At 41.1% G+C, this 17,539-nt stretch overlaps 1 protein-coding gene and 1 long non-coding RNA gene across 12 annotated transcripts in view; one reads left to right on the forward strand and one right to left on the reverse strand.

Moving 5' to 3' along the window:
- The window catches only part of OSBPL3 (oxysterol binding protein like 3), a 90,308-nt gene extending 78,999 nt beyond the window's left edge, over positions 1-11,309 (forward strand). For all 11 annotated transcript variants that reach the window (XM_083578581.1, XM_083578582.1, XM_083578587.1 and 8 more), the window contains 9 exons: positions 88-338; positions 1,616-1,753; positions 2,858-2,921; positions 5,137-5,215; positions 6,497-6,641; positions 6,864-7,008; positions 7,602-7,728; positions 8,125-8,247; positions 9,179-11,309. In XM_083578581.1, coding sequence (XP_083434707.1) covers positions 88-338; positions 1,616-1,753; positions 2,858-2,921; positions 5,137-5,215; positions 6,497-6,641; positions 6,864-7,008; positions 7,602-7,728; positions 8,125-8,247; positions 9,179-9,275 — 1,169 coding nt within the window. In that variant the 3' untranslated portion in view covers positions 9,276-11,309. The remainder of the gene's footprint in view (positions 1-87; positions 339-1,615; positions 1,754-2,857; positions 2,922-5,136; positions 5,216-6,496; positions 6,642-6,863; positions 7,009-7,601; positions 7,729-8,124; positions 8,248-9,178) is intronic.
- On the reverse strand, positions 11,098-17,087 carry LOC310745834. Its single transcript, XR_014540354.1, has 2 exons — positions 13,611-17,087; positions 11,098-13,383 (listed from the first exon to the last, which is right to left on the reverse strand). It is a non-coding gene; the product is annotated as an uncharacterized lncRNA (long non-coding RNA).
- Positions 17,088-17,539: the final 452 nt, after the last annotated feature.

Here is a 17,539-nt window from a genome sequence, read left to right on the forward strand (position 1 = left end):
GGTCCCTTTACCTTTACTTACAACTGCAAAAGTGTGGATATTAACCATGGGATGTTGCCAAATTTAATCCTGGCCTCTGTCTTCTAGACAGTGTTCCCGACGACAGCTTGGAATGCCATTCCAAGCGGAGGACGTGTCTGCCGGCTCCGTGTCCCAACACTAGTAACATCAGCCTCTGGAACATTTTGCGGAACAACATCGGGAAAGACCTCTCCAAGGTGGCCATGCCAGTGGAGCTGAACGAACCGCTGAACACTTTGCAGCGCCTCTGCGAGGAATTGGAGTACAGCGAGTTGTTGGATAAAGCGGCACGTACGCCCAACCTGTTTGAGAGGATGGTAAGAGGAAATTGGGTCCCTCGGCAGCTCTAGAAGGAAAGTGAGTTCTCTTCTGCATGTCCACAGGTATATAATGGTTCGTGCATCAGCTGTCAGGAGCAAGCTGGCCAACACCAAGTAAGTGGAGTTAACACTTGACCAGAAGAAACAGGAGATGAGCACAGGAACTCTTCTTCGGTAGGTCTTGTCCCTATGAAGCAGTTGCAGAGACTGGAGATTCCTGCCTTCCCACAGTTGTCTTTGTCCGCGGGTGGCACTGTGGTCTAAGCCACTGAGCCTAGGGCTTACTGATCGGAAGGCTGGCAGTTCGAATCCCCATGACAGGGTGAGCTCAGTCCCAGCTCCTGCCCACCTAGCAGTTCGAAAGCACGTCAAGTGCAAGTAGATAAATAGGTACCGCTCCGGTAGGAAGGTAAACGGCGTTTCTGTGCGCTGCTCTGCTTCGCCAGAAGTGGTTTAGTCATGCTGGCTACATGACCCGGAAGCTGTCTGCAGACAAACGCCGGCTCCCTCGGCCAGTAAAACAAGATGCACGCCACAACCCCCGAGTCATCCGCAACTGGACTTAATGGTCAGGGGTCCTTTACCTCCTCTCCAGGGCTTTGCCCAAGCAATCTGAGACTGCGTCTGTGTGCCTGCCTCTGCTCCTTCCCCTCCCTCTGTTTCTTTGTATTTGCCTTCTGGAAGCTATTTGGTGGTGTTATGATTGCAGGGTGCCTGGACCCCCCATGAAAAGCACAATAAACTGTTTTTGCGCCCCTCTCATTCTGTGCATGAAGCAAACATTCTGGCTGCCATTCAGAAAAATTCACGCTGACAGCTCCATCTGCCCTCGATGGAGCTTTGACATGGTTTGTCGTGGGGAGTCTACCTCTGCTGTTTCTATAAATTGGTCTGGAGATGCTTATTGTGCTTTTAATGAGAATGAAACCATAATAAAAATCCAGTAGTTGTTTTATTCATTGCAATGGAATTTAGTTCAAAACAGCCATTTAATTTTGGTTTTCTTCTTAAAGTCTATTGCAATTCAGGAACTTTAGTGTCATTCTGTAAATACTGAGTCATGTTCCCATGCTAAAGATATTGTTCCAGATTGCAGGAAACATATCTGCAAATATTAAAATTGCAAAGTAGAGAAAAATGGTGCCTGCAGTCAGTGTGAGATCAGAACATCCTCCCCCCCAAAAATCAGGTTTTTAAAAAATCAAAATGCAGCAAGACATGACACATACCCCTTTATTAATGACCAACATAATATGATGTCTTCTGCTTTTTAGGTATATGTGGCTGCTTTTGCCGTGTCTGCTTATGCATCCAGTTACTACAGAGCTGGAAGTAAGCCTTTTAATCCTGTGCTTGGAGAAACCTACGAATGTATCCGAGAAGATAAAGGCTTTCAGTTTTTTGCTGAACAGGTACTACTTTTCTGTTGTGGTCTAGGCTGAAAAATTTGCTAGGAGGTTAATTTTATACTGAATTGCTTCAGTCGACTTTTGCATGCATACATAGCTTGAACTGAGATTGTTGAAAGCTGTGGAATAGTGTGGTTACTTTGAGGAACCACCTCCAAATCCATATATTTTAGAGTGGGTGCCTTGCACTTTAGTGTTTTCTTTACACTTGCTAAAATATTTTACTTTTACCACTGCCCTGTGTATCCAGATGCCAAGTGAATTATATCCCTTAGTTTCCTGGCAGTAACTATACATAAACTTGATACAAAACAGCACAGGCTCCACTTTAAAGTGAAAAGCAAAATTAATTATATTTTAAATGACTACAGTATAAATAGATGGTTATGTTAGCTTGTATGGTTATTTTATGCTGAGCTTGGTTGCCATTTCTTGTAGCTCAGAAATCTTACTGTTTCTTTTCCATTATTTAAATCTGTAGCAAATTTCCATAAACCACTCCAACCCGATTAAACACTTCTCAGTCTAAAGACTATATTTCTCTAAGGTGAGACAGAAATGAACTTCAAAAGGGCACATTATTACTCAACAGGAAATACTTCACTTTTTCTCAGGCCTGATCCTTATCGTGTACAAAATAACACTCTCTAACAATAGCTCTGAATGGAAACCAAACTTGACGTTCAACTGCCTTCTTTTGTTATTTGTGTTTCCCTGCATCTTTATTTTATTTTATTTTTGGATTTATTTATTTATTTTGGATTTTATTTCTTTGCAAGTGACTTGATTTAAGACAGTTTATATACCGACATTTATTTGTTTTTAAAATAAAAACAAATTTTATTTTAAAAAATAACAGTCCTCATTAACAAATTAGTGTTAATCGCTTTACACCTGCTATTCTGGGTTGTTTTTCTAAAACATTTTTTTTTAAATGTTTCGTTCTCCATATCCAACGCTGGTTTTGCTATCACAAGCTCCCTCTTGTGGTCAGTGCTGTGCTTAAAATAAAATGAAACTATTAAAATAATTCACGAGAGAGGAATGGAAGTCATTAAAAAAAACAAAAGCCTGTAGCTGTAACGGTAACTTTTCCCTTCCTCTTAGGTCAGTCACCACCCACCTATATCTGCATGTCATGCTGAATCTGATAACTTTGTGTTTTGGCAAGGTAATTTTTTAGCTTATTCTCTCTGGTTTTTACTTGAATATGAAGGAAATCTATAAGCTCAAACATTAGTGGCAGATGTTAGGGCAGCTTCAGATGTTGTGCTGGCTGTGCCAAAGCATCTCTTTGTAGGCATTATGGGGAAGCATAGACATTGACATAACAAACATATGTATCCTCAACCTTGGCTAACCTCAACCAGCCTTCACCAGCCTTCTTCCAGATGTTCTGGGCTGTAGCTCCCATCAGCGATGCTGGCTGGGGCTGATGGAAGTTGTAGCCCAGAACATCTGGAGGACATAAGGTTGGTGAAGATCCTTGGACCTTAGGATTTAGTGAACCATCTGTAATTGAGACAGCTTGATGTAGCCAGTTTGGAGGAGGGTGTTGTTTTAGAAATGGCTGCTTACCGCCTTCCCAGTAAGCGGTGGTTGTGGCACCACCCGGGCCCCCTCGCTGCACGACGCCATCTTTGCGGCCGTTGCTGCGTCCCCTCGTATGGTGCGGGGGTCCATGGGTTCCCGTGAGGACCCTCAATTCAAATAGGCCAATCCGTGGCATCTCAGGGGGGCAGGTCTTGGGGAGCGGACCTGGCTGAAGCAGGATTCACTCAGGTCCACTTCCCACCTATTTATCTCGGCTGGCCCTGCTTGCAGCAGCGCAGTCGGCCGGGAGCATCACATTTGTAGTGTTCATTCATTTAGCCTTCTCTAGTCGGGTGCATCCAAGCAAGGGGACTCTGTAGCTGGGCACGCAAGGCAATTGATATCATCTTGCTACCATAGACTTGAAACTGGTCTGTGGTATGAATACTACTCTACAATAATAGCATATACAGTGGTACCTCGGGTTACATACGCTTCAGGTTACAGACTCCACTAACCCAGAAATAGTGCCTCAGGTTAAGAACTTTGTTTCAGGATAAGAACAGAAAACGTGCTCCCGCGGCGCGGCAGCAGCAGGAGGCCCCATTAGCTAAAGTGGTGCTTCAGGTTAAGAACAGTTTCAGGTTAAGAACATACCTCCGGAACGAATTAAGTACTTAACCCGAGGTACCACTGTATAAGTGGTTTTTGTGTGTGTGTGTGTGTGTGTCTTTTTAAAAACATACAGAAACAATGTAATAATGGGCTTTTACAACATTTTTTTAACAAACCAATAGAAAAACGAATTCTTGCCCGTTTCCCCAAACATTTGAAAGCAAGGACACAGTTAAACAGCTACGCACTAAGCCCTATTGAGTTTACATTTGAACAGCACTGAGTGGGTTGCACTCAGGGAAACGAATGCAAGGACAGTTGGCTTATGCTTAAGTCTTCTGAAAACCTCCACTACTCAAGACACTGAAGGATTGTATTCTCTGCGTGTCATAAATGTTTCAGATGACTTCATTGTCTAAAACAAGAGTCCGGTTCCAATCTCCAAAGAGGAAAAATTCAAGCATCTAGCAAAATATGCTGTGGTTATACGAACTGCCATGATTTAGGAATCACGATATGTTTGCTTTAAGCATCTTAAGTCAGTATAACTATTAGTCACCAGGCTGAGTTTTGTCCTGGTTATATTCAGCACCATTTGAAGCTTAGGGGCTGTGATGTTACGGTAGTGAAATACGAGATTTCACTATAGAGTTACATCTGACTGCAAATCTGTAAATGAGCAATGGAATGTATACTGGCCATAGTTTTGTGCAAAGTGAATGAGCCACAGCAAATTTCAGGCTCATGTACTCCTCTATCCTCCTTTAGTGTGGCTTGTTCAGATTTGGTTGAACCATGGTCAGTTGTGTTGTCTGTGTGGTTCGCTTTAGTTATGATTCATTTCAAACAGGTCACTTCCAACCATGGTTTCTGAAGCTTCTTGTTTAAAGTAACCATTGTTATTGTCAGCCACAGTTTCAGGGCTGCACCAAGCTGTAGTTAACTAAAAGTGAACACAAAAGCTTCCAAAGTCATCATCATGGGTAACTGGGAGCATAAGAGAGAATCCATGAGCTCCATGTTTAGTGTGATTGCTCACATACCGCTAAACCATGGTTTAGCATGACATTCAAACGCAGCCACTGTTTGATACCTTTGTCAATTTATTGATGGTGTCAGGCTTAAAGTAAAACCCTTAGTAAACAATTCAGCTCAACAATAGCAATATGTGTTTGGTGTTAAGGATGTACTTAGTTTATTACTGACTTTTTAATTGATTTATTTTTTAAAAATTTCAGATATCAGATGGAAAAACAAATTCTGGGGGAAATCCATGGAAATCGTGCCAGTTGGTACAACACATGTAATTTTGCCAGCGTAAGTTCTATAATTGTATGCGGGCTGTAGTTCACGTTTTGCAGCTCTGGGGTTGTCAAAACTCCTTTGGCACAAAAATCTCCATATTTTTTCACTTTCCATAACCTAGCAAATCATATGGTGCCATAGAGAGAGAATTATGTGCATAACATGTATACAAGACACCTGCTATCAGAAATTCTTTTAACTAGGGATACCTTTGGACTGAACCTGGGACATACCATTATGGGCTCAACATTCTGTCGCTTATAAAAATTTCACCTGTTGAGCCAACAGCTTAAAATTTATCATCCCACGATCAAAGTTTGTGAATGTGGCAAATTCAGACTGATCTGATTGCAACAGGTTTATTTGTTTTAAAATGGCTACAAATTGACCCTTTTTTAAACAGGCTTATCATATATTTCTTTCCAATTTTGATGAAAACTGTAAATGCACTTTATTCAGGTTTATTGAGGAAGGCGATTTCTCATTGGTATGGTGAAGATCTGTGCAGCCATTGAAAAGTTGTTAAAGCTTATGGCAGCAACTACATACAAAATAAGGGGTTGCGTATGCAATTCAGTTCCGAAGGGGAAATTCTGCTAGCACTACCAATATTTGCTGAGAGTGCCACCGTGTGGATGCCATGTTCAATGCCTATTCCTTTCATGCCTGTTCCTTTATGTGTATGGCAGTGTGCTGTAATGATTAGGAGATGCAGTCGCTAAGCATGTGCACAATTGGAAATCTAAGAAACTGGTGTGGGCAGCACGTACCACAACCCCCAACACGCGAACACGTTGTGACCTTCATCATAACCCACTGCCCACTTGCACTGCCATTCCCTGTGCTCCTGCACTGACACAGGCATGAGTCCATTCTGAGGGGATTCCTCCAGGAATACAATAAAATTCAGATGCTTCAAAAGGCAATACAGAGCAACGTGTTTTGCCTCTTTTTAGCATCTGTTGATTTTATTAATCTTTTGGATTTTAAAAAATACCTGTTCTGTTTTTATTGAGAAATTTAATGGTGTTTTTTATTTTTGCAAACCAGCTTTTCTTAGAATCAAGTGGTATATAAATTTTGCTAAATAAGATAAATAAATTTGCTATCCCCAAGTGCAAGTTTTCTATCTTGGTGAGATATTTTCTCTCTTTGCTTTGTCTCTGCTTGTCTTGAAAGGAATCAAAATTGGATATTCAGGGTGTTTGAGATGAACGTTTTAAGAAAAACCATTGATTTTATTAACTGATACTGTATTACAACATGAAATCACAGTCCTCTGTTTTCTTCTAGCTATAACGACCATTATGAATGGAATAAGGTGACATCTTGCATTCATAATATATTAAGTGGACAGCGGTGGATAGAACACTATGGGGAGATCATAATCAAGAATCTGAATGACCACAGCTGTCTCTGCAAACTTACTTTTGTAAAGGTAATATTAAAATTACATTGGATGTTCTCAAGAGTCTGAGCCATTTAATTTAAAAAGTCAGTAAGTTTACTAACAGAATTTCCTGGGCAATGAGGATGTTGAATAATATCCTGAGGTTGTAAGCTTACATAGTCATTTCTGGGCATATCTATAGGAGCAAGCTAATTCACATTTTTTCCTGATCTTTTGAAGTGATTTTGGTTTTGCTCATTTTATCTCCAGACAAAATACTGGAATCACAATGTACATGAGATTGAAGGAAATGTTTTGGACAAAAATGGGAAAGTAGTACATCGTATTTTTGGGAAATGGCATGAAAATATATACTGCGGAACACCATCTTCGCCAAAGTGCATCTGGAGAGCAAGTTAGTGACCAATCAACCATTTTATTTTTATGCACATATAAAGCATTTGCACTCCCTACCTACGCTCGTCTATTGACTGCCACCTGCCACAATCTTAAGTTTCAGTACATTTTACTATAGTTCTTTACCATGCTATATACTATGGATGGAGTCTTGTAATGGAGAAATCCATAATAATTCACTATAAATGACTGTCTAGATAGGCCACATTTAAGACAATGGCCATATGCAGATAATGCTCAACCATGGCAAATAGTTCAACTGCATCCATGGTTAAGGGTTATCTTCAAACCAAAGCAGAGCAGTTGAAAACAAAACGGGAGTGGAAAACAGGAAATAAAAATGGGTAAAAAAAGTGGTATAGAATAAAACCACAGAGACACATCCATTGTTGTTAATTTTAAAAACTTGTAGGAAGTCCTCTTGATATCTAAATTAGCATAACCAGTTTTGCCTGGCAAACATCCCTATGGAGGGAGTTCAGAGACAGGGGTGTTGCCACAGAAATGATGTATGTAATAATTGCTCTTAAGTCATGAAATTATGAATAGATTTGGGCTGGAGAAAATAATCAAATCCATTTTTATTTGCAGATCCAATGCCAAAAGATTATGAACAGTGGTATGGTTTCACACAGTTTGCATTAGAATTAAATGAATTGGACCCACTCACTAGGCCTCTGTTACCATCTACTGATACCCGATTTAGACCAGACCAAAGGTATTACTGTTTTTTTTTGTATAAATAAATGAAGTTTCCTATAGCTGAATACATACTGAGGCAGCACTTATTATCTTGTACCGTTCAGAGGCAGGGTGTGCATGTGTTGTGCCCATCATCAAGGAAAATCAGTTCTTACTGGTCAGTTTTTTAGGAAGGACAAAAAGGGAGTAGAGGTCATTACCTGCCTCTGAAATGTCAGGGTCCCTTCCCTCCCATTTTTTGTTGAGTTCTGGAATCAGTTCACTGGTTGTTTTTCCCAATCTGTAGCCCGGGACAATGATCTGGTTATTGGTTAAAAGCTCTAGCTACTTCATGGTTTGTAGATACTAAGCTAAGGGAGCCACAAAATAAAATGGCAACAATACTTTGTTCTTTTATCGTTGCTTATGGCAGGCTCCTAGAGGAAGGGAATATTGAAGGAGCAGAAATGCAAAAACAAAGGATTGAGCAGCTACAGAGAGAGCGGCGGAAAGTTCTAGAAGAAAACAATATGGAGCATCAGCCTAGATTTTTCAGGTATTTTTTTTAACATAGCAGATTTATTTGCTGAAATGTCTGCTAATATGCTAGAAGAGTGGCACAGAAAGTGATCCACAAGATCCCGCTTCATTTCTCAGAATATTTACCTAATTGCTAAAGCCATAATTTTATTTATGTCTTGTGGCTAAAACAATGGGCTAGGAAAACCAAAGAAACTGTTTTCTTGCGGTGGGGTGGCTGAAAGCTAACTCGGAAACATGTTGGGAGAAGTGAGGAACCAAGGAATAAATGGGGCATCCTGGGGCTCTCTAGATGTTGTTGGACTACAACTCCAGTCATTCATGACCATTGGCCATGTTGGCTGAGGCTGATTGGAGATGGAGTTGAATAACAGCTCAAGGTCCAGGACACAGCTCCCAATATCCTACTCATGGATTTTTCCTGCAGAAACATTGGTTCCTCATCGCTGCCACACAGGATGGCATTTTTGAGTTGCCTAGCTAGTTTGGGAGTTGGGCATACAGTCGTACCTTGGGTCCCAAATGCCTTGCAAGTCGAATGCTTTGGCTCCCAAACATCGCAAACACGGAAGTGAGTGTTCTGGTTTGCAAACTTTCTTTGGAACCTGAATGTCCAACGCAACTTCCGCAGCTTCCGATTGGCTGCAGGAGATTCCTTGGTTTCCGAACGTTTTGGAAGTTGAACGGACTTCCGGAACAGACGTCTGGAATAGCATAATTATTCATCATTAGCCACTGCCGAGTGTGTGAAATGTCAGACTCAGACCAGGGAAATACCAGTTAAAATCCTCACTCAACCTGAAGCTGGTTAGATGTCTAGTCTTACTTTGCAGGGTGGTTCTGAGGATTAAATGAGGTGTGGGAGGAATATGAATGCCACACTGAGTGGCATAAAACATACATGTTTCACAGGAGAATAAAAAAAAGCTCTGTTAATTGTTTGACAGGAAATCTGAAGATGACTCCTGGGTCAGCAATGGAACTTATCTAGAACTTAGAAAAAACCCTGGCTTTTCCAAGGTGGATAATGCTGTCTTATGGTGAAAAAAAACACAAAAAGGACATTATAGCTGCTGTATCTCTGATTATAAGAATGGAAATGCTGCGTATCACCATGACCTTCTAGACTCCTGCTTTATTTAGATTTTTGACAAGCACATTTGCGTTATTCTGTTTGTCTTTTGCTATTTTGATAGTAACCATGATTTATTTGAATGTACAAAAAACTCTAATTTTCTTGACATATATATTTAATAAATGATGGTTGAATGTTATCTCTGAAAGGGGGTGGGGTGGGGAGGAGAGAAGCTTTAACACTATTTTTTCCAAAGGATAATGCAAGTTCAGATTTAATGCCTTATTGAGTTCTGTGATAAACAGTATTGGCCAGGAACCTTCAGCCGCACTACAGTAACTGAATGGAGGCATCTGATCCCACCCCACAAGATGTCAGTAAGCTAACCAAAGCTGGAGTGAGTGTGTTTCTGTCTCTTGCCTGAGATTCCATCTCAGTTACTGATCTTTTTGGAATCTTTTTTGTGGTTTGGATTTGCTTTGTTTTTGAGCACATGGGCAGAGCAATGCAGAATACCACCAGTCGGGTTGGATGAGATGGAGGTGTTCCTTCACCCAGTTCTGCCTGGCTGTGCTGGGCACTGCTACCATGGAGCGGCTAGCTGCACCCACCTCAACTGTGGATAAGCGGAAGGCACTCCTGTGGAATCCCTGCTGGCAGTAGCTGCTATATATCCCCAAATCAGGAGTAGAGCTGCATAAGCTAAGGATCGCTTGGATCCTCAGCCAGTCCAGCCACCAGTTACTTGTGGAAATGGGCCCAATCTGGGCCTCTCTGCTGTACCAGCCTGGAGCTGGTATAATAAGGAAGCAAAATGGTTGTTGACCCTACCCTAGCTGCCATCAGGCTCTGGGATGCAGCGGTCGGTCTTCACTGCTCTGTTTAGCCCTTCCATTGCAGCCTGCTGGCGGTCTGGATCGCTCCTGTTCTTTTTACTCCATTAGCTAACCTATTCCAAGAAAGTAGTACTAAGCGGTAGTAGCATTGATGGTTCTACTGCCTTACAAGCAAGCAAAAGGACACAGACACTTAGGAACTTCTCTTATGCCTTGTTGACCTTTACGGAAGCTGGACCACCGCAGACTCCAGCAGGGCTCGCACAGTGGAAGTTCCAAGTGGAACGTGTCCCAGATTTGTACAGGTGGCGTATATGAATTGTGCTGTGTAGACTGAACTTTTGAGGCACGGTCCAACCAAAGTTAGCGATGGCTTAATTTATGTTAAAATCCAATAGAAAAGCTGTTAGTTGCGAGCAGCTACCTTTTCCTGGAAAGTACCATTTGGTTAAATGCAATTTAGTGGTACTCCTAAACAGAGCTTGTGGGTAAAAATAAATAAATGACCAAATGGAAAAGAAACACGGTTTTCTTTGGGGCTGGCGATATCTTTACAGAGCATGGACTCTTTATTTCACTATTCTGGTTTGTTTTTAATAAAAAGATCCTGCTAGACAATTTTTTTAAAGCCCTCCTTTTTAACTATTTGCAAAGTAGCTAATTGTGGTTAAGAGACAGGTGTTTTCTGAAATAAGATTTCGGTATTTTCTACCTCTTCTGAGCAGCACATTTATTATCTTGTATTATAAAAAAAAAAACCATCTGCCTTAGATACAATGTATGGAATATATGATCTTCCTTTACCTGTTTAGTGTTTTAAGGTAAATATTTGTCTTGCACTAAAATGGTTATGTTTTTCCTATATCCTCTCTATGTGTTCTAATATCTTCATGAGCATCTTTAGCATGTTGAAGAAGGAATCCAAAGTAGACAAAACAGCACTTTGGAATGTAGGTGGCAGTCTTGTTTGTTTTTCTTTTGTTAAATCACAGTTTTAATATAATATCATGCTAAACAGGAAATGCGTGTGCAGAAAATTAGAGTCTGAAACACATACTTCTATAAGCTTTCAGGTCCATTGCCTACAAACTGATGGGAGAGTGGTCCTGGATTACAGTGTTGAATGGTACTTTCTGTAAATTAGTAAAGCATTCTTTCTTCATCTTAGTATGTAGTACATGTCTTGCATCCAAGTGCTGTGAACAGAAGTAAAATACATTCATTTGAATATGCGTACGGAGCTTTTCCCTGCGTGAGCTGCCCCAAATCACTTATGGCAAAGGGAGCAGCTCCATACAAGCATTTTGTCCCACCTGGTTTAGAGCTGTTCCTTCTAATAAGTGAACAGGTTCAGGCAGGTTTTTTCCTGCATACTGTATAGCGCACAACTAGATCACAACTAATTTAGCTAGACACAAGATGCATGAGGACGAGCGTTCGCAGCGGCACAAGCACGCCACCATACAAAACTAAAGCTAACATAGTTAACCAGTTTGTTCTGCAGATGCACATTGATGGAGTGGTGAAATAGAAAACGTTAATGACCTTCTGAACTCTCCCATTTATATATGCCTAAGCAGTTTCAAGGGAAACCAGATTTTAGCAAAACTTCATAAACTTTCCATCTGAAGGGGGGGGACCCCTCAGACATCAGTTAATAACTTCTCTGTTTATTTATTTATAAGATCATCCATTACAATAATATCATGTCTATCACTCAGCAGAACAATCGCTTGCTGCCTCATTAAACACTCAGGGTCTAACTAGGCACTATGTTCGCCCCATATTTGTGCCCTTAACTGCAATGGTGGTGGTGTTTTTTATACAAATTGGTAGTGTGGGGTGCAGGCTCTGAACTGGGACCTTAGCATGGAGGGTTCAAGGCTTTCAGCCGTTGCCCCCTGCTACAGTCCTGGTTAGGATCTGGGCGGTCCACACCAGCGATGTGCATAAGAAAAAAATGTTCTCATTCATCTCAATGGAAGCTCTTTTTTATAGGCAAGTTGCTGGTGTGGGCAGTTCAGATTAGAATTATGGAGAGCGAGGTAAATAAGGTTACCAGATTTTTTTCAATGAATCCAGGGGCACTTTTCAACTCCCTACTAAATAGATTGATTTTGTCAGGGGACTGATTTATAAATCCGGGGACTTTCCCTGGAAAACGGGGACATCTGGTAACCGGTAATGTCCTGTCCGTCCGTCCCTATACTAGAGTCCCAATGTGAATTTGGGACCCTAGATCAATATGGAGATAACATACCTAGTTTTTCATTCATATAAAGCAATGACAATTATTCTAACTTTCCTTCCCCACGCCCTTGCATCCACATAGCAATTTACTTGCAGTGTTTCACTATTTGACAATATCACACATTATATATTTTTTGCACTAATTGAGTTTTCTTGTAACTTGTAATTTTCTTTGGGACAATTCCTTCTTAAAAAATGTAATTATTTTCCAGACAAAATTTATTCATTTTTGGACAGGTTCATTCTTTCATTTACAATCCATTTATTTGTATATCATCTCTGGCATAAATCATATTCCGTGCTTACAGTCAGTTAAGATTTGGGTATGTAATTTTGCCTTGCACTTTCAGAAATGTTACTGCCTTGGATGCTTAGCTGCTGCTGTCCTTGGAAACACTTGTTTCCTTTTGTCTTTTATTGCTTTGTACAGTTGAAATGCAGTTAAAAAAAACCCCAAAACATTTAATGCAGCTTTTAAAGAAACAGATACAATCATTGTTCATGAGCCAAGAGCTTACCGTAATGCATGCATTAGTCAGTTAATGCTGGGATAGAACTCTAGGCTCCAATTCGAAAAGGAACATTGCTCTGTGCATTGCTTCAATTTTTGTTTGCTAGATTTTGTTTTGGTTTTTAAAAAGAAAGATTTGCACGCCCTGTGGGTCACCATGTTCATTTCGCTGTTTTCTCGATTTCACATACGTAGAATGGGGAACTGGATGCATGATGAAACAGTCATATGGCTAGTTCATCACACACATTGCATCACTTATGACAAATAGCTTAGCATCATTTCACCTGATCTTTATCCCATTGACACAGGGCTGTAATTTTACCTTTTACACACATATCATCCAGTCTTCTGCAAAACCCATAGCTTTTCTTTTTCAAGGGAGGGCCGAGCCCATGAATGCAGCAATTGAAATTAAGGGTTTAATCACATGATTTTGTGATCTTTTAAATATTTCCAGCCTGATCACCTCTTATTCTCCTGAGTACAGTGGTACCTCTGGTTACATACACTTCAGGTTACAGACTCTGCTAACCCAGAAATATTACCTCGGGTTAAGAACTTTGCTTCAGTATGAGAACAGAAATCGTGCTCCGGCGGCACGGCAGCAGCAGGAGGCCCCATTAGCTAAAGTGGTCTTCAGGTTAAGAACAGTTTCAGGTTAAGAACAGACCTCCGGAACGAATTAAGGACATAACCAGAGGTACCACTGTATATGCATATGGTAAAATGAATTATCAGCCCACCTCACTAACAGCAAAACATGTCAGGTAAATATGCCAACGATCACCACCATCTTAGTAATTCTGGATATTAGGCAGCCTGATTTTCCAATATTTGGGGGGGGGTGCTCAAGTATGGTGCAAGGGCATGCACACATCACTTGGTGCTGTCTTAGCCCTTCGGATCCAGTTATGGTCCCACTCCACTGAAATTTTGCATGTTCATATTATTACCTGCAATTACCACCTAAAGAATTAGATTACTGTAATTCACTCTAAAGGTGTAATTAGGTGTAAACCTGCATGATTTACATGCCACGAAAGAGGAAAGGAAATTGCTCTGGCGATTGCTGGGACCTGGCTGCATATCCATACCAACTCATTCTATACATATCTGATACTATTTGAGGGCACTTACAAGTTGAAGGTTTCTGTCAGGTACCTGACAACTGCACTCTGGCACTGGCAGGACTGTCTGTTCCCTTGCTGGTTTCAGCTGCTCTGCACTGATTTGCAACATTGGCGCAGGAAGAACAGCAGATCAAGGAAAGTATTAGCAGCACTCTCTTCTGCTGTGGTCAGACCACACCTGGAATACTGTGTCCGATTCTGGGCACTGCAATTTAAGAAGCAATGAAGCACCAAACCAGTGGTGGAAGCTTCAGGCTATTCTGTTAGGGTGATAAAAAAAAGTGTGCATGCACACGAAAGCTCATACCAATAACAAACTTAGTAGGTCTCTAAGGGGCTACTGGAATGATTTTTTGTTTTGTTTTGTTTCAGCATATTAAAGGTTATGGTTAAAAAGCAATTAAACTGTGTTGAAACTGTATCCATTAAAATGCAGACAGTGGGAGGAGGGGACACAGTACATCACACTATTAAGAGCCCTTTCCTTATATGCAGTCAATTCCCAAAAGAACGAGGAATAAAAGAGTCTTCACCTGCCAGTGAAAGGACATCAAGGAGGGAGCCAATCTAGCCTATCCAGGAAGGGTGTTCCAAAGCCTGGGAAATAACATACGTACAAGTATATGAGGTTGGATCCAAAAGAACTTTCTCTGCAAAATGTTTGCTGGGGCAGGACAAGTTGAAGTAACTATCCAGGGCCAGAATTACTGGTAGCTTGCTCCGGGCAGAACCACCACTTACACATTGCATCACTAAAGGAACAAGTTTAAAGATGATACAGATTTGGTTATGCAAATTTAGAAATAAGTGCTATAATTTAATTAGAAAGTCAGTACACCTTATAGTGGAGAAGACTGTGACCAGGTGAGCTATCCTGCTGTCCAGGTATTAATCGTTGATGAGCAACTTCAAGGTCTTCTCTGCTCTCCCTTCTTGTGGTTCCTAAATCTATAAACCAGACTTGAATCGGACAGTCCTTCAAATAGAGGGTTCCCTTTTGAGAAATAGGGCACCCTAGCACCAGGATAAGACCATATCATTGGTAACCTTGTCTGGGGTGTGCTAACTGACCATGGCTACAGTCAGGTGGGGTGCAATCATGTATCCATCTATCCCAACTCTTATTTTTGAATTAAATTGTTCCACCTTTGTCATGATTTTGTCATGTTCATTCTATGCTTGGTTCAAATGTACCAAGCACAGAATCTCCTCAGTTTGGGGCTGGTGCAGATTTGATACATTGGATGGGTAAAAGTTAGCTGCTTTTTCTACTGGTCTACATTTTTTCCTGTTCTCTGTTACCCTATAATACATAAATATACAGAACAGTGGAAGTTGTTTTCGTTTGGGAAAAATATATAAGGGAATTTCTTGTATTCTCTAAACCATCTGAAGTAGTTGGAAGAAGAAAAATAACTGTTTAGGGTGCTGTGAAGAAGGTGGATTGGATGGTCTCTCTCCATACTGAAACACTTTGGGAAATGAAGAAGGAAAAAAAGATAGCTTTCTGTTGTCAATAAAACATAATCAGTGTTACTGCATATCTTTTTTTACTTAAAGCAACTATTTTTTCACCTAAATCTAAGGACAATAAAGCTATCGCTCTTCTCTACTTTTCTCCCTATTTAGCTGCCACATTAATATATTTCCAAATTCTTTAATATTATTTTGAATTTTTTCACATAATCTTGTTAGACTCCTTGCAAAAAAAACAAAAACAAAAAAAACCAACAATAATCCTGGCCTCCTCCAGTAGAAACTAGGTGAAATTGTTATCATTTCAGAATCAGGATGATCCTTTAACATTTTGGTTTCCAAGTTACTGTTCAGAGGTTATTCTACTTCACATGAACGCTTGATTGCTACAAATATTTCATTGTTCAAATGATAATCTCATTTGGATTGGGAAGGTACATACTTAAACCTGCTGATGGACTGTATCATTATACAATGGTTGTTTTCACTGTTGCAATATTCTTGTCTTCTAGTTTTCTTTGTTTTTCTTTTTATACCATGAACTTGCTATAAAAGTTCTGGCTCATCTTACTGTGTAACATATTATGTATTTGATCCCCTGTAACTAGTTTAGTTAGATGTTAATAAATTTTACATCTCAAATACCATCACACATCCTGGTGTTTTGTGTTGCGGTTTTTAAAATTCCATTGCAGTCTGCCTTCCAAGTAGACAGTTGGAAGCCTGATGCGTCATATTTATACTCGCCCCAGGATATCACCATTGTACATTTTGCCAGGCAAAAATCCTGAACGGTTTGCTGTAACATCTGCGCGCTCTCCAGATTAATGAGGCGAATGAAAGAACATGCCATAGAAATCCCATGCCACAGCACAGATCAGAATAAATACAGATTTCATGGAGTGTAAGAATGCACACAGGCTTAATTAAGTTGGAAAGAAACCCCGAATATGACGCACACTAGAACTTGCTCAGTCTACAGGCCCAGGTAAGCAGGCCCTTCAAATGAGACACTTCTGTTCGTTTTATTCCTTAGATAAGCAACTCTGGGGAAACAGATGGCTATTAATGGAGCTTCTGGTCTGCTCAGTGTTCCCAGTCTCCATAGTCCAGAACAAATTGATCAACCTAAGACAGTGGTGGTGAACCTATGGCAATCGTGCCAGAGTGGGCACTCAGAGCCATCTGTGGGCATGTGTGCCATCGCCCCAGCAGACAAAGTGACCAGCCGCTCCCTGGCCCCCACGCCAGGGCTGGCGGTAAATGCTCCCTAGAGTGTGTTCCGGCCACAGGGTCATTGGTGGATGTTGTGCGCCCCCCACTTCTGTGAGCTGGAAAAGCTTCGCCCACAGTGGCATTGGGAGGATTTGCACGCCCGCCAACCAGCTGGCGGTCTGCTGTTGGTGAGTGGGTAGGCGCATGCTGGCTGCGTTGACGCAAGGGATTTCAGCGTTTCTAAGAGTGGTTAGTGATTTTCTGTATTCTTCCCCTAAAAAAAAGCTGCAGAACGCTGTGCAATCCCCCCCCCAAAAAAAGACCCATAACTTTGGGCAATTTTCCCCCAAAAAAGCTCAACAGCTCGGGGCCATCTCCCCCCATTCTCTAAAATTTGAGTCCCCAAATTCTTAGTCTTGGACACGGAGGCGTAAATTGCCGTGTTGGCACTTTGTGATAAGTGGGTTTTGGGCTGCAGTTTGGGCACTCGGTCTCTAAAAGGTTCACCACCACTGACCTAAGATGACACCTAGTAGGCTCCTTGACAGATGGAAACCATTACAAACTGGCCAGGCAGCCACACCTAAATTTCACGCTGCTTGCAAAAATGTGCTCTCATCTCTGTCCATCTTCTGTGCTTCCTGCGGTGATCTGGAATTCTATTTGCCTGAAGGGTTGACCGTATTGAGCCAAAGATCACATGGCACAGTTCTTGCTGGACAAAGTATTGTGGTACCAGCACCAAGAAAATTGCCTCAGTGATATAAAAAAATGTCTTCAGGATTACATTTAGCCACTCCCTACATCCTCCA

The sequence above is a fragment of the Podarcis filfolensis genome, assembly GCF_964270895.1.
Source record: "Podarcis filfolensis genome assembly, chromosome: 12".
NCBI classification, from domain to species: Eukaryota; Metazoa; Chordata; class Lepidosauria; order Squamata; family Lacertidae; genus Podarcis; species Podarcis filfolensis.